Source organism: Vicugna pacos, chromosome 1 (assembly GCF_048564905.1).
Source record: "Vicugna pacos chromosome 1, VicPac4, whole genome shotgun sequence".
Taxonomy (NCBI): Eukaryota; Metazoa; Chordata; class Mammalia; order Artiodactyla; family Camelidae; genus Vicugna; species Vicugna pacos.
The window spans coordinates 108,239,346-108,256,779 of NC_132987.1; the positions used below are offsets into that span (position 1 = coordinate 108,239,346).

At 40.8% G+C, this 17,434-nt stretch overlaps 1 protein-coding gene across 6 annotated transcripts in view; it reads right to left on the minus strand.

Annotated features, from left to right (window-relative positions):
- APP (amyloid beta precursor protein) overlaps positions 1-17,434 on the minus strand; it is a 257,769-nt gene that overhangs the window by 111,292 nt on the left and 129,043 nt on the right. For all 6 annotated transcript variants that reach the window (XM_015248674.3, XM_006215213.4, XM_015248673.3 and 3 more), the window contains exon 6: positions 5,008-5,210. In XM_015248674.3, coding sequence (XP_015104160.1) covers positions 5,008-5,210 — 203 coding nt within the window. The remainder of the gene's footprint in view (positions 1-5,007; positions 5,211-17,434) is intronic.

The window sequence follows — 17,434 nt, forward strand, 5'->3', positions numbered from 1 at the left end:
AACAACAATAATAATTATTATTTAAATAAGAATTCTAAAATTTAGGAAATGCTCAGAGTGAAATAATAGTAAGATGAATATATGTCTATAGTAAAGGAATACACATTTACGAGGGAACACAGGTTAAACTGAACTAGTGTGTATTCATAAACAAAAGGAAAAAGAAAAGCTTGACATTAGGGTAGTAGAAACATCCTGCAAATCCTGGCTTCACCACTGACCAGCTGTGTGACCATGGACAATTTTTTAAAAATTTCTCTCAGCTTTAGCTACCTTGGCTTTAAATGGGGAAGTAAAATTTCAACCATGCAGCATATTCAAGGATTAAAAGAATCACTGCCCCAAAGGGCAAAGGGAGTGGTGACTCTGAAAACACAAGAAATTCCAGCCTGATGCCTCATCTGTCACAACAGTGATAGCCAACTCCCCCATGATACCTTCCACAGGAGGAAAGTCCCCAGCCATCAGCAGAGGCAGAATGAATATGTATTTGCTGAATCAATGAACATTAGGGGAAAAAAAGGTCACTCTGGATGGTCAAAACTGTCTAGATTAAATCAAAGACTAAGTCACTTATTAAAATACCCATATTGAATCAGAGTTTAGAACTCATGGTTGAGTCACAGATCACCCCGATGTCTTAGGTTCATGAAATGCAATCCTATATCAAAATACAGGAAACTGGGAGCCAGTGTCTCATATACTATTGCTGTACTCCAAGTGGCATTGGCTTACTCCGCTAGGTGAAAACACAGATCCTAAAGCCAAACGGATATTGTGCTTGCTTCCCCACAAGCCCTTTCTCCTCTGGAATCAGTGACACAGTCAGAACTAATACCTTGCATGTTGGTATCAATGATTCTAATACAATATGGCTGAACGTTTTATGACCATGCTGAAATGTCCTGTTTTCCCTTCCTCTGCTCCTGTCTTTCAAATTTTAACAGGTTACAAAACTATAGAGTTTTCCAAATTTTTAAATATTTTTATTGAAGTTTCATAATGAAGCACATTAAAGACTCGTATTAGTAGCAATATGTTGGTAATGAAGAAACAACTTTCTTATTAAGCACAGTTGTAAATCACACTTCCTCTTGGGCACTGAAACATTAACATTGGAAACTAGATCGTAAGCCTCTTTTCAGTCTCTCTTCTCTGCAAGTCATTTCCAGGTTTTATTTTCAGCACAGGAGCGGGCAACTTGTAGTGAGAGTTTCACAAGGTGAGCCGTCACTTACGGCACTGCCGTCATTCTTCACCAGGGAAGAGCTGTAACTCATCCTCTACACCAATGGTGTGGAGGGAAAGGGCTCTAGGTAGCTGGCCCCTTTACTGTCACCATTAGAGCTTTGACTTCTTTATCGGAATTAGCTGGGAATACAGAAAACTCTGACACGGATACAATATATCATAACATGTTTCTCCTCTTAAGCTTCCTTTCCCAGAAGGTCTTGCCTCGATGACAGCTTTTGTCCATTTCAGGAGTCTTAGATGGGTGGATGGATTCCCATTAAAGGCTCTTTATTCCTAGCATTAATAGCTGATGCCGCTAAATGATCAAGTATTTGCTTTTAGAAGGTTACCTTTTTTTCTTTTTTTTAAATTGAAGTATAGTCAGTTTATACTGTTGCATCAATTTCTGGTATACAGAATACATGGTTTCAGTCATATACATACATAAATACATTTGTTTTCATCTTCTTTTTCATTATAGGTTACTACAAGATATTGAATATAATTCCCTGTGCTATATAGTAGAACTTTGTTATTTATCTGTTTTATATATAGTAGTTAGTATCTGCAAATCTTGAACTCCCAATTTATCCCTTCCCACCTCCTTTCTTTCCTCTTTGGATAAAGAAGATGTGGTGTATATATATATATATATACACACACACACACACATACATATATATATGTATACAATAGAATACTAATCAGCCACTAAAAAAAGAATAAAATAATGTCATTTGCAGCAACATGGATAGACCTGGAGATCGTCATTCTAAGTGAAGTAAGCCAGAAAGAGAAAGAAAAATACCATATGATATCACTTATATTTGGAATCTTAAAAAAAAAAAACAAATAGAGGTAACTTTTAATGCTCTTCTTGACATCAGCTTTATTAACTTATCTATAAGGCTACTTTTTCTTTTTTTTTTTATCTTTAGCCTGAGATTTTTTCCCCTAAATCCTCCTTTAATTGCTTTGTCCGTCTATAAAAAAATACTATAACATATTTGTCCCTCTGTTCTATCTTAATACCTAACAATGCTACATTTGGAGAAAAACTGAAGCAAGAACTGGATTTACTCAGAATTTAACAAGACCATATTATCCCAAGAGAATTCTGTCCTGGTCTGAAATACAGGCATAAATTTATGTGGCATTCTCTCATACACTGCATAAATTATGTCCTCCCTGTTCATCCATCCCCTCAACAGCAGTAACAGAGAAACAAAATCTCTTCACTGTTTCTACTAGAAAAATCCCCAGCACACAGTAGGTCCTGAATTGACCACTCTTGGTTAAGATCCACACTTGCCAGCCTGGCATTGAAGGTCTCCACAATTTAGTTCCAACCTAATATCCTGTAACCTTCTTATGGCAGATTTATCTGCTCCAGTTTAAACTGGACTGACCCTGTCTCCCAAGCATGCCATGCGCCTTGCCAAGGCACCACACTGGTTTTCCTCTTCGTACTGATTCTAAAGGAGGCTACAAGAAAACCCATCAGGAGCTCCACCACGAGCCTTTCCAGTTCTCCTTCAAGTGCCATCTCTTTCATAGACCCTTCTCTGATCAATCTCTTATTCTTTGAAATAGGCTCTGGGCTTGTAGGTTTTGCAACACAGATGTCACATTTCTTTGACCTATGCTTCCTACTAGACATGAACACTCATGAGGGTCTGCTGCCCTGTGTCTTCTCAGTTTGATCGATCCACTGAGCCCAGCAAAATGGCTTGGTACTCCAAAACAAAGAGGTACTCCAAAAACAAATGTGAGCAGGTGGGCAATGTTGACTATGCAGACAGCTATCTTGATGGAGATCACAAGAACTGGAGTCCTGCAGCAGAATATTCGCTGCTGTAACATGCAGTCACACGTCTTTTAGGTTTCAAGAAGAAGCAGCACTGAAAAATATGTCCTTTCCATGCTAGGAAAATAGAAGCTAACAAGTTCATGTACACGATCTGCCACCAATGATCCCAGGAGGGGCATGGAAAAGACCCTGGGAAAGAGTATCTTGTGTACTTGAAAAACAGTGGCTCAAACGAAATGTGCATTTACTTAAATGTAAGGAGTTGCCATTAAGTAGATGATAAAGTTAAACAATCTATCTTGTACTATATGTTTATTTCTATAGAATATGTGATACTCCCAATAGGTTTTTTAAGCTAACTCTGAGTGTTCAAGTCAGAATCTCAGTTTTAAAAGCTACAAGTTAAAGAAATGCAGGACTTATTTATCGATAGGTTATTATTAATGTTACCCTGCCTAGTAAGTTTCACCTTAACTACTATCTTAAGCTAAAGCAGCCAGACACAAAAGGCCATGTGTGACCCTACTTGTATTAAATGTCGAGAAAAGGCAAATCTGCAGAGATGTGAAGTAGATTAGTGGTTGCTTGGGGCTGGCAGTGAGAGCAAGGATTAACCGAGTGGGTGTGTGGGCTCTTACTGGATGATGAAAATGTGCTAAGACTGGTTTATGGTGATGGTTTCACAATTTGATAAAGTTATTAATGCCATTGAATTATACGCCTATACCCTTAAAAAGAGTGAATTTTACATGTAAATTATACCTTAATAAAGTTATAAAAGATGCAGTGAAGGGAAGAAGATACTACAATGATCATTAATAACTTACTTGAAGCAAAAAAAAAGTAGCCCATTTTAAGCTCCAATTTAACAATGGAGCTGAAATCAATTAATAAAAGTGAGAGCAAGACTTACAATGTTGTAACATTTGTGGATAGACTTTAAAAGTATTTGCAGTACATTAAAACTCAATAATTCTGTAATATTCATTCAATCTGATTCTAGAACCATCTTTTACAATTTGCACAACAAACACACACCCTTTCAGGAAGGCATACCCAACGATTCACTAGTTTTGGCTGTTTAATGTAAATGGAATGCTTGTTTTTATTTCATGGAGACAAGAAGGAAGTCTTTTAGTTCATTCAGTTTCTAACCTTTCCAATAGGAACTTAACTAAACAGAAAAAGAAAGTCTAAGATCTTAAAGATACAGCTACTCTCTAAGAAGGCACTGTCACTTCCCCCAATAAAATAATGGAAAGACAACGTAAGTCATCCAAGTTAAGTTTCACAGCAAACAATAATGCGATACTTATCAAATACCTTTCTTCTGCTTTAGTGAAATCTAACCGCAATTACTTACTCAACTAAGATATACTGAAAATTTTCTCTAAGGCAGGCACTCTGCACCATACTAAGTAAAATCCAGTCTTTGACATCAAGGAGCTCATAGTCTAGGAGGCGGAAGAGGCAAAGACAACGGAGTGTAATAAACACCACTGTCAGGAGAGCACCAAGGAGGTCGCCTAACTCGGCCTTTGTCAAATGACATGGGGCCCAGTTAAGTGGGGTTCTGCCCAACAATGTGCCAAGAAGCATACACACAGGCACAGAATAGCCCGTAATACCAGGATTTAACGTGATTTGAAATAAATTGTTGGACTGCTTGTTAAACCAAAAAGAGTTCAACAAGAAAAGGATAGCTTGGTTACTGTGGAATTTTTACTTGTGGTTGAGGACGGCAGTGGTGGTAGGTTGGAGAGAAATTTCAAACTCTGGTGTGATGGCTTCCTTTTCCCCCAAGAAGGAAAATTCAAGAGTGGAGGGATGCTGAGGGTAGGGGAGTATATATGTGTGGGTGGGGAGGGCTATGTGGGAACTCTGTATTTTCTGCTCAATTCTGCTGTGAACCTGAAACTGCTCTAAAAAAAGTCTATTTAAAAAAAAAAAAAAGAGTGGGTTACCTCGGACCACCTCTTCCACGGACTCCGTGGTGGTGGTGGTGGTCGTGGCGATGCTGGTGGTTCTCTCTGTGGCCTCTTCGTAGGGTTCCTCAGCCTCTTCCTCTACTTCTTCGCCATCCTCATCGTCCTCGTCATCCTCTGCCTCCTCTTCCTCCACATCAGCCACCTCCTCCTCCTCGGCTACTTCCACGACTTTGTCTTCACTGGAGCAGGAAAGAGAAATAACCACAAGAGTCATTTCAACAAATTTCAGGAATGGAAAAAAAAAATGACAAGGAATTTTGGAAATTTGAGAAGGAATGTGGTGCTAAGTTAAACACACACACAAGGTTCGAAGCCAGCAGGTCAGAGTATGAATCCCAGCTCAGTAGGTCTGCAACTTTTTACCCTTGAGCACAGCTCTTTTTAGCTTGCGCAGCTGCAAAACGAGGATACCGTGATTCCAACTATAGGATATTTTGGAAAAGGCAAAATTATGGAGATCATAAAAAAGATCAGTGGTTGCTAGGAGTCTGCAGTGAAGAAGGAAAGGATGAAAAGGCAGAGCACAGGGCAGTGAAATTGCTCTGTAAGATACTGAATCAGTGGATACACAACATCATGTGCCAAAACCCACAGAACCGTACAACACGAAAAGCGAACTCTAATGTAAACGATGAACTTCAGTGAATAATAATGCATCGACATTGGTTCAAGCGTACAATACTAATGCAAAAATGTTAATGATGGGGGAAGGGCAGAGGGAACTCTCCGTACTTCCTGCTTGAATTTTTTCTAAACATAAAACTGCTCTAAACAACGACGTCTATTAAAAAGGCTGGGGTGGGGGAGGGGGAACAAAACAGAGTTTACTGTATTACTGGGATGACCTCTCGTAACGTATGAGAAGACAGCACACAGCACTTGCACAGTAGATATTCAGTAAAGGGAGGTGGAAACTGGTTCAAAATGGCTATTGAAAGTTTAAACTGGAACTGGAGAGGGAAGAAGAAATTGGCTTCAATAAATCTGTAATACTCAATGATCAGCTGAATATACCAACAAAATGTAGTCTGTGCACCTAATGGAACATTATTCAACATAACAAGGGATGAAGTATTGATACATGCTACAATATGGATGAACTTTGGAAACCTTATGCTAGGTGAAATATCCTGAATTTAAAAGGACAAATATAAAATGATTCCACTTATTCATCTGGGATGATGAAAAAGTTCTGGAAATGGAGGTGATAGTTACACAACATTTTGAATGTGCTTAACATCACTGAGTTGTACGCTTAAAAGTGTAAAATGGTGAAGTGTTGTATGAAACTATTGAAACTACAGCTGTGTTCCTTTTTGCTAGTTGTGTAAGCATTCTAGAATATCAGATATTTCAGTGGTTCTCAAAATTTCAGTGAGTATCAGAAGGATGCACCTGAAAATCTTATTAAAACAGAGATCATAAGGCACCACCCCCAGATTTCTGATCAGTGGTCTGGGGTAGGGCCTGAGAATTGGGATATCTAATAAGTTCCCAGGTGATACTGACGCTGATGGCTGGGAGACAATATTCTGACATATGCAATACTGAGAATAATGGTAGCAGACAGGCAGTAAGTCACAGTGTAATTGGCAAGGGGGTCAGGAGTAATGTTCATGGCATCAAACATGTATATACTTAATCAGAGTGGTGAGTAGAAGTCAGCAAATGTGGATGGCCAAAGAAGACCACATCTGGAACACAATCGGTTAAGTCCTAGTAGGATGTTCTTGCGGCAGTCATGTACCTACCAGTACAGACGTGGTCGAGAGCTTGTGGAAGATGACAAATGAAGATTGGAATGTAAGTGTTAAATAGTGAAAGCGTATCACGTGTCATCTGGCTGGAGAGGAGAAATAGAAATTTCACCCTTGATCAGATCACAAAACCCATACAGGATAAAGATGTAGATGTGCTGGAGGATGTCAGCTCACCAGAGCATCTGCCACAGGTCCTACTTGGTAAGTAGCACCAAAGGAAAAGGATTGATTTATGCCTTGTTGACATTTAAATTTTAGCCCAGAGCTGATGCCTGCCTACACAGAGAAGCTTCTTGTTGGGAAAAGTGACAGGAACCTGGGGGGTTGGTATCAGCCACAACCTGAAGCCTTGGGATGCTAGTGTGAGTTTTGCATGGTACAGAAAATCAGATTTCAAAAATGGCATGGAAAAGAGTGGTGTGGGGAGCCAGAAAGGAAGATGGTAGAAGGCTTTCAAATACTGAAAGTCTGATAAGACAGCCACAAATGCTGAGGGTGAAAAAGAGAAAGATATGTGAAGAGGGAATTCCCTGACTAACTCAGAATTTAAAGGACTTTTGCATATATGTATAACCCCCAACCCCAAGTGGAACGTCTTTCTAATCCAGATTAAATATGAGAAATGGATAATAAATGAACTTATCCAAAGAAGTTGAAGCATGTGGCTAAAGATAAGAATAAGGTGCAATTTATCAGACAGAATAACATTAATAGTAATAATCTATCAATAAATAAGTTATTAATGGAATAAATGGAGTGAAGTGAATAAAATAAAGATGACTTAATCTATGTCATCAGCCAGTTTAGTGTGTTGGAGCTCTCTTTCGTATTCAATCAAGACTGTAGGCACCAACACTATATAGTTCTCTAAATTTGGGGGGAAATTCAGGTTAAACCAGGGAGGAAAACCCAATCAAACGTGTCTTCCCCTTAAACCGTGATGAATGCATGCTGTCTTGAAGCAGGAGTGGAGTGACAGGGTCCAGGTGTGTGGTCCAGGGTTAGGACAGCACTGTGCTTCCAGGTGGGACGGTGAAAACACGACCTGGGCATCCCCAGGGACCTCCCCCAACCGTCTCTGTTAAGACTGACATGTTGCATTTAAAACTCCAAACAGAAAACATGCTTATGAAAACAGCTGTGTTTTAAGTGATCTGCATTCTGGTATGTGTCTGGCCAGCAAAAAGTGAAATAGAGGCCTATCACCCATCACTGCATCTGCCTGAGCAATTTACTGGCATAATAACAAGGACTCGAGATCCATGATGGTTCAGCTGGCGGAGGAATTAAATTACTTGGCCTAAGAGAATTCGGGTCCAGTTCTTATTACCATAGCTTTGATTCCTGGAATTAAATTTAGATGTCCATGAATTCAATGATCTATTTGGACACTATTAAAACAGCAGCACACAGTTATGTTTTAATGAATGTGGCATCTTCCCAAAGAATGCCCAAACGACCAACATTACAATTTTTAACTGCAGTTTTCATAAATAGCTGGAAACACAGAAAGGGGAAAAAATTACTTTTCTACCCTCCTTTTTAACTGCTGGACAATGTCATTCTGTGATGTGATTAAGATGAGTAGGCTTTTAAAGAGCTGATCACAGCGGAAGAAAATGCAAGGAAGTTTATGGAAATGAGACGCTGAGAATCATAAAGCAATTTCCTTACAAACAATCAAACAACTTACAGTAACGCAGTCCCCTGGTAACACGGTGGAACATTCATAGCACATTCACATATTTCAGCATATGTCAATTTACAGTAGACAGCTTTTACAGCGTTTAAATTCCAGTAATAAGAAACACTTCTAAAGAAAGAGGAACTATCCAAAAATGCTCATCCCCTCAGGAGTGTTCGAATTTAATGAGAGTAAAGGGTCAAAGGGACACTATTATGAGGAAATAAACCACTGATGACAAAATCGTGCGTGTTGGCACATAAGACTTCAGTTTGGTGAAGGAGACACTGCATCACAAAGGGGATTTAAGCCTGACCTTGACAGAGTCCATTTGACCCCCTGGTATTTCCTTTAGAGAATGAAAGTGTTTGACTCCCGTATCAGTTTTAATTCCTTTTTGTTTAAGTCACGCAAAACAATTCAGTTCACCATTTGCATTCTCTAAAAAAAAAAAGGCTATATTTATTCTTTCATTGTCTCTAAGACTGACTCTTTTTTGCTTCCCCTTCGTAGGACAAAGGAGAGGAAATGGCAGAGAGAAAGTAGGTCTCCATGGTTTATGTGAATTGGACAACCACGAGACCCGACTGTACAGCAGCGATGGGGGGAGAGTCAGACAGAACAGCTGTCGGTTCTCGAAATGTAAGGACCAACCTGGGACCAGATGGACAAGTCTCAACAGGAAGCTACTCAGACACTTCCGTGGTGATCTAGAAAGAGGAAGGAATCTCCCAGAGTCGGGAACAGAGAGAAAATAAAACAAAAATTGTAAATAGACGGTTCTTTCCCACCCCTTCTGCCCCAGGTCTTAGCGCCACCAGTTTAGCCTGAAAGGTACAATGATTGGATAAGTCAGTTTATCCTGGAGGAAAGCAGTTCCCAACACTGCTGCTGCTGAATTAGGAAAATCAGAAGTTGCTAGAAAATGTCAGAAAATATAAAGGAAAGGAAGTCAATTCTTCATGGTTCCGAGCAAATGTTTTGAGGGGAGGACAGCTAAATAAGAAAAAAACCCGTCTCTTTTCCACTTGAAGGCACTATTAGAAGCCAGACATACAAGAGGATACACTGTCTTTTTCCATTTATATAAACTATGAAAACAATGACTTCTTACCACCGGTAGAACTCAGAGGAGCTGTTGTTACACTTTGGCAAAGGGAAGGTTAGTGACTGGGAGGGAACAGGAGAGAGACTTCTGGGGGCTGAAGTCAGGCTCTGTGTTGACCTGGCTGTCGGCTACCTGGTTGTGGTGAGTTTTGCAAATCCATCGAGCTGTAGACCTGTGTTTTATGTGCATTTCTCTTTACGTGCATCACAGTTCAGCACGAAGCATAAAAAGGGAGAGGACTCTGCTACTGTGATGCCTCACTCTTTGTAAATACTCTCACCACTGGTCTTGAATAAGAGCGCGTTAATTAATAAAATCGTTATTTTCAGGGTCTCCAAATCTGAAAAAAATACACCTCCACTCTATACCCCCCATACCATAAGGACACAAAATATAAGGAGCTGGATGCAAAAAAAAAAAAAGATAAGAAAGAAAAGAAAGTTTATGATTCATAAATCTACGGCTCCTTCAAACATCATCTCATTGAATTAGTTAAGTAACTAACTCTCTAAATTAATTAATTAATTAAGATATTTTAGATATTTTGTAAATGAATTCGATGCTCAGAAAATTCTATCTACCATATGTTGATAATTACTAAAAAAAAGTTATCTACCTTTAATGTTGTACTCTTAGAATCTCTGTTACCTACAGGTAACATCATTTAAAAACTGATTCCCCACAGCTTTCTCTTTAGCAGTCCGCTGAGTTTCAGCACAGTTGTTTTGATGACATTCCTTAGGTAATGGGTATATTGATTTGTCAATGAAACGATCTCCTAGAATTTAATTAACCTTCTCTCCTGAAAAGTGCCCTGCAGCAGAAACGGTTTGTAAGCTACCCCAAAACCATTCCTAACTCCTTTCCCCATGGCTTCTTTGACCAGAGAAAGTAAGAAACCAAACACTCCATGCCCTTGCCGACAGGGAAGGCCACGTGACTGACATGCTTCCGCATCTCAGACGCCAGAGGACCCCTGCCTGGGCTTCCAGGTGGGGCTCTGAGGAGGGCTTTTCCTTTCCAGATGAGAAGGTTCCTGCTGATGTTCAGAGCGCTTTTGTTCTTTTACCTTCTACTTTCTCTCCATCTGGAGGGGCGACAGCCATCTGTCAACTGTTAGGTGACAAACATTAGTTTGCAGAAGCTGATTAGGATGCTGGGGTGGAAAGATACAAAAAGGTGGTATCTCTGTACCACGGCAGCAGCCCAGTGCTCCAACCACTAACGACTGTTTATTTTTTTTTAATTTTTTTAAAACTGAAGTTATGGTTACCAGGAGGAAAGGGGTAGGAAGGGATAAATTTGGGGGTTTGAATTTTGCAAATGTTAACGACTGGGTTTTGGTTATCTGTAGCTAAAAGCCTCCCTTGTAAACTGTCACAAGCTTACCCCCCCAGCCCAGGTCACACTCCTGCTGTAGGAAGATAAGGACTAAACTGAGAGACCAAAAATTCATGACTCAGGCATTAAGGGTGAGCTAGACAGGTCACAGCCTTAATCTAAACTAGGATGTACCATCCTTCTTAAGACATTTAACAAATGCCTATTCTGGGCAAGAGAATCTACACTAATTCCCGTGTAACAGACACACTGAGTACTAAATGCTTCAGAAGTTCACAGGGGAAAGTGAACATTGTGAGCTAGAGGTGTCTGAGCAGGTGGGACATGAAGAGTGGGTGTGAGGACCAGGCGGGGATCCCCAGACAATGCCCAACCAGGAACAGCAAGTACACAGGCTTGACTACGGACTTTCACACAGGCTCTGAGCTTGACAGTGAGGGATGTGCAACTGGGGAGACCAGCTGTTCAGACACTTTTTCTTTAGTCAATGAATAGTGAAGTCTTGGATTGAGAGGGGGATGTAAATTGATAGTAAGCAAAAAAAGTGGTAATGCATTTATTCAGTCATCCATCGAGCCATTCTATTAAGCACATGTCAATGCCACACACCAGTGATTCAATCAACGACACTGACCGTGCTTTTACCAAGTGCCTGGTGCTGTTCCAGAGGTAGACGGCTGAACGTGACAAAGCTTCTACTTTCTTGGAATATGTTTTAGTGGGGGACGCACCATATGAGCAAATATTAAATAAGGGGAAAAAAAACTATTCAAAAGTATGGTAGAGAAAAGAAAGCCCTATGTGTTAACCAGTGGCTACAACAGATGTGTGTCTGGGGGGTCAGGGACACCATTTCAATAGGATGGTCGGGGAAGGCCACTGAGAAAGTGCTGTGGGCACAGAGACTTGGAATGCTGAAAGAGTCAAGGCGGGCAGATGGTTAAGACAGGTGTAAGAGCATGTGCAAAGGTCCTGGCATGAGGGTGAGCTTACCACCATCAAGGAAAAAACACGACAAAGAGCCAGTGAGCTTGGGGGAGCGAGTCAGGAGAAGTGTAAGTTAAGGTGATGGAGACAGACAGGTGGGACAAGACCCTGCAAGGCCATGTTGGTTATGGTAAGAAATAGCACATTTATTTATATGCAATGTAAATGACTCAATCAGATTAGTTTCGAAGATGGGTCTGGTTGCTGGGTAACCAGCAGGGAGAGTGGGCTCTGGGGAGACCAGAGTAGAACCTGGGAATCTGGTTAGGGACATTGTGTCGGGAGCTAGAGACACAAGGGGGGACAAGGAGAACTCCCAGGGCTAACAACCAAAAGGACAGACAGTGACCTCATCACCCACGTAAGTGTTAACTTTCTATTGTGATAACAATTATGAGCAGATAACAGTTCTGAGCAGATCTGGGGTGTACAGCAAGGCATCTACTAGGAAGGTCACTGAAATGTGGCCTAAATAAAACCCAAAGTTAATGAAGTCTAGGGGCCAAGGACAGCTCTCCACAAGGCAGAGTGGGTAGAGCATGTGCAAAGGCCCTGTGGTGGGGAAGAGGGAAACCTGAGCACCAGAAACAGAATCAGCTGACAAGAGCACAGAGAGTGCTCAAAGAAGGACAAATGAGCAATCCATGGAGCAGGGGGTGACAAACCACAGCCTAGGACGTGTTCCTGTACATGTTGTGAGCTCAGGGTGATATTTATATTTTTAAAGTGCTGAAGGAAGGGGAAAAAAACAGAAAGAAAAATAGGTAACAGAGACTGCATGCGGCCTGCAGAGGCTCAAATATTTATTATCTGGCTCTTTACAGAAAGACTGCTGACCTCTGGCATTGAGGGTGGGCTGGGGTGGGGGGGTGGGTGGTATGTGACAAGTATGAGGCTGGGCTGTGTCCTGATTTGAGGACAAAGAGATACAAGGAAACAAAGTGAGAGGCCTCACGGGCTCGAGGATGTCCAAGTTCTAAAACTGCATGGCAGAAACAACAGTGACCCCTACCTCCTGCCCTCTTCCAAGTGGGCAGAATGCAGGCTCCAAGGAAGCAGGGTGCTTTAGCACAGTGGAGTGATTAGAAGTATGAACTCTGGGGCCAGCCCACCTGGATTTGAATCTCAGCTCTGTGACCGTAAGCAAATTGCTTAACCTCTCTGTGCCTCCTTATCCTCATCTGTAAATGGCAAATTTATAACAGTAGTTTCATGGGGTATGATAAGGAACAAATGGGTTAATATTTGTAATGTCCTCAGAACAGCACCTGACCCACAGTAAATACTGCATAAGAGAGAAATAAAACCAAGACCACATGCACAGTGCTCGGCACAGCACCTGACTCAGGTGTGTAAAAGAATGAATGGCCTCATGACTGAATCCCACGGAGATATTCCTCCAGAACACTCAGAATCTGTGACAATTACATGCACAGCTTGATTTTCCTTATTAGAAAACATAAAAGAGTCAGATGTCAGGCAGTCCTAGGAAAGATCTTAAGAGAGGGAATACAAAATGACTTAATCATTAAAGTAAAACACAAAAACAAAAACAAAACCCAAGAAAACTCCACAAACCTATGTCATAGATTATATTTTCAGAATTCTATTACTACATGGCACCCTTATATGAACAGAAGACTGTAGAATCCAGTATGAAATTCATGTGTGTATTGGCCACTAAGATTTCTGCCAATTCCAAGAATAAAACTAATGGTATTCATTGGAAGATGCTAGGCATGAAAGAAAAGTTAAGGAAGATGATAAAAATGATGATTTAGCATAAAATCAACTTTTCTTCATATCAGCTTTTAAATGCTGCCCTGTTTAATTCAGTGAATGTCTAAAAAAATAAGAAAAGGAAAGAGAGAAGAGAAGCATTAAAGCAAGGTTTAGTGTAAGTAGCAGCACTGGTTTAGAACATTTGAAAAAGAATTTCTCTTTTCTCAGCCGCCTGAGTACATACTCATAGTAAGAAGAATAATCCAGGAATAAATCATCTAAATAACATCTCTAGGACATAAGACGAATCCGAGGATGGGCAGGTTCTAGGAAACTTTAGTGTATCAGTGTCATGATGCAAAAAGGACTGTTCTGAAACACAAGAATTTAGGATATAGGATGTTAGTCCAGGTCCTGCATGGGATCTGGTGTGGAAAAATGAGCAGGGAAGCCCATGTCTCAGGCTTCAGGAAAATCTGGCTATCTGACGATATTTTGAAAGTATTGTTAATTTCGTGGGTGAGATGGTGTCAATTTGGGCTCTGTAGAAAATGTTCTTGGATTTTTGAGACGCAGACCAAAGTATTTAGTATACTTACTATTCGAGCTTTACTTATTTTTAAATTTATTTTATTTTTTAATTGAAATACCATTAGTTCCAATGTATCTGAACTTAAAATCATGCAAATTCAAAGAGGGAAAATGATACTCTAGCAAGAGCACAGAAATATCAAGCTTGGAATGTAGTTACAGTAAGAAGCTAAATTGCTTTTTTAAAGACTATCTAGGAGGCAAGAAAAGTCATATATAATCAAAAGCAGGTTGTCTTCCTGACAGCTTCATGAACCAACTAGGATTAAAGAGAAGCACCGAAGGTGATAAAAACTTTGAGTCATTTTAAAATCTTGATATGCGAAACAAAATCTTGGTTACTCAGACCCTATGCCAGGAAACTTTGAATGAGCTAATTCCTTGTGTCCAAAGACTTGGTTGCTGGCAAGTATAGGTGATCTGCGTACATTTGGGGTGGAGAATGATCATGACATATATGATCTTCAGCCATTTAACATGTTTGAGTGGGTACTGGGCTTCAGAAGGTCTGTTCCAGACACTAAAGTTGTTGCTGAGAATAAAAAAGACAAAATTCCCTCTTGGTACTTATATTCTACTGGTGGCAGAGGTGAATAAAAGAAACCAAAGCAGATGTTATACCATCATATATACAGGTGACAGGTGACAATGACTATGGAGAAGCTGAAAGCAGAAGGCTAGGTAAGGTACCCTGGAGTCAGTTCTTGAAGGACTGTTAGAGTTTTAAAGAGAGGAGTAAGAGAACACGCCTGAAACAGGCGCCCTTTCAGCTGAGGCTACGTAACTAGCATCCTTTTCCACTGCATCCTTACACCTAGGGACTAACGCAACGCTGTAGATGGTTTGTGCACGAGATGGCCACAGAGCAAGACACCAGCCTGACCACTCTTTTGGGAACACCTTGTGAAGGACCTGCTCCTTAGAAAGGAGAGAAGCTCCCTGCTTCGGTGGTCCCCACCTCACGTCTCCTGTGAAAAAATTGGCCGTTCTACTTGGGAAGCAAAAACAAGCACGTCTGCCCCTCCCTCCAGCACACGCAGAACCCTCCTGAGCCCTCGTCCTGTCCCAGATCTCGGGGCGAGGGTGGGTGCATCCCCAGGAAGAAACAGATACAGGCATACCTCGTACTGCGCTTTTCACGAATTGCAGGTTTGCGGCAGCAAGTTTGTCTGCACCAATAGCGTTTTTCCAACAGCATTAGCTCAGTTTGTGTCTCTGAATCACATCTGGGTAATTCTCACAGTATTTCAAACTTTTTCATTATTATTATATTTGTTATGGTGATCTGTGATCAGTGCTCTCTGATGTTAACTACTGCAAAAAGATTACAACTCACTGAAGGCTCAGATGGCAGCATTTTTTTTTTTAGCAATAAAGCACTTGTTAACTAAGGTAAGCATACTGTCTTTTTCAACAAAATGCTACTGCATACTTTAAACAGGCTACAGTATAGTGTACACATAGCTTTTAAGTTATATGCCCTGGGAGATCAAAAAATTTGTGCGACTCGCTTTTTTTGTGATACTTGCTTTATGCAGTGGTCTGGATTGGAAACCGCGACTGTCTCCGAGGTCCGCCCGCACACCTACACCCATCGTCAGGTGGTACAAAGTACCAGTTATCCCTAAGGGAAAGCAGGCCGCAAGGCTCCCTTGTCTTTTTGTTCTGAGGGCTTAAAATCAGTACTTTATTTTATTTTACTTATTTATTTTGTATTGAAGTACAGTTGATTTACAATGCTGTGCTAGTTTCTGGTGCACAGCACAGTGATTCAGTTCCACACACATATATTTTCTTTTTCATTATAGATTATTACAAGATACTGAAATACAGTTCTTCGCGCTATACAGTAGGACCTCGTTGTATATCTATTTTATACATAGTAGTTTGTACCTGTTAGTTCCAAACTCCTAATTTATCCATCCCCCTCTTTTTCCCCTTTGGTAACCGTAATATATTTTACTTCCTGGAACGATTACCACAATAAGTGTAGCAAACATCCATCATTTCATATGCATACAAAATTAAAAAAATAGGAAAAAAACACTTATTTCCTTGTGATGAGAACTCTTCGATTTACTCTCTTAACAACTTTCACATGTAACATGCAGCAGTGTTAATGACCTTTACCACGTCCTGCATGACCGCCCTAGCACTTTACTGAAATAAGTATCTGAAACTGTGCAGTGGAGGTAAAGATAAAAGGGGAAGACAAGGGTAGCCTGTCACTGTCAAGAAAGCCGTGGATTAGCCAGAATATTTAGGAAAAGCATGTTTTGAGGAGATGGAACTTTCAGTTCATGTTCCGTTAGTGAGCCCACTTTCTTCCTCCTCCAACAAACAAGGCCAGGTCCTTGCCTCGGTAGGTGAGTGTATTGTTACAAAGCACCTGTAGCTGACATCTGAGAACTGTGTAGAGTCAAAATGCCGAGTATCTACACTCCTTGTTCAACACGACAGATGCAGGAGGCACAGGGCAAGGGAATGAATGTGGAGGTGCATTCCTTCTTAGGTGGAACTGCTAAGAACGCCTGCTTTTGTGAACCCTTCTCCTTTTCTCAAGGAAAAATTATGCTGCACTATACTGCGGTCAATTGAATGCTCTTGTTCTCTGGGTCATTGAGAGGAGGTACCGGGTAAAGATTATTTTCGGAAGCCACCTATCAGCTCTGGTGTGACCGTGGGCAAGTGACTTACTCTGCTGTGACTTAGCTTCTTCATTTAATGTGGGATGACACCACTCCCCACCGCAGGAGATGCTGTGAGCAGTTCACGTGTGTCAAGCACATGGTGGGAGCCAAACACTGTACCTATTTGCTGTTATTAAGACAATGGCGTAATTTTTATTTATAATATAAATGTTTTTTTCCCTTTTTAATGTTACTAGGTTTTGAAAATAGTCTAAATGAAAGTATTGTTTTTCATATACAGTGTTTTCTTTGGGGTTTATTACTTCAGAAAAAAAATCTAAAAAGACCTATTACTTATTCGGTCCTATGCCTCGTGGAGTTCCAGTCACTGACCGCAGGCTCAGAGTCCTGCAGGGACAGACACGGAGACGTGCATAAAGGGGCGTTGTAAGAGCTGTGCACATCAACTGCAGCAGATTAGCCGTTAAGAGGACCTGGGAGGGACAGGATGAGGAGGTAACAGGCGAACTGGGAACTGATGCGTGAAAAAACGTCAGCAGAGAAGATGATGCAAAGGGAG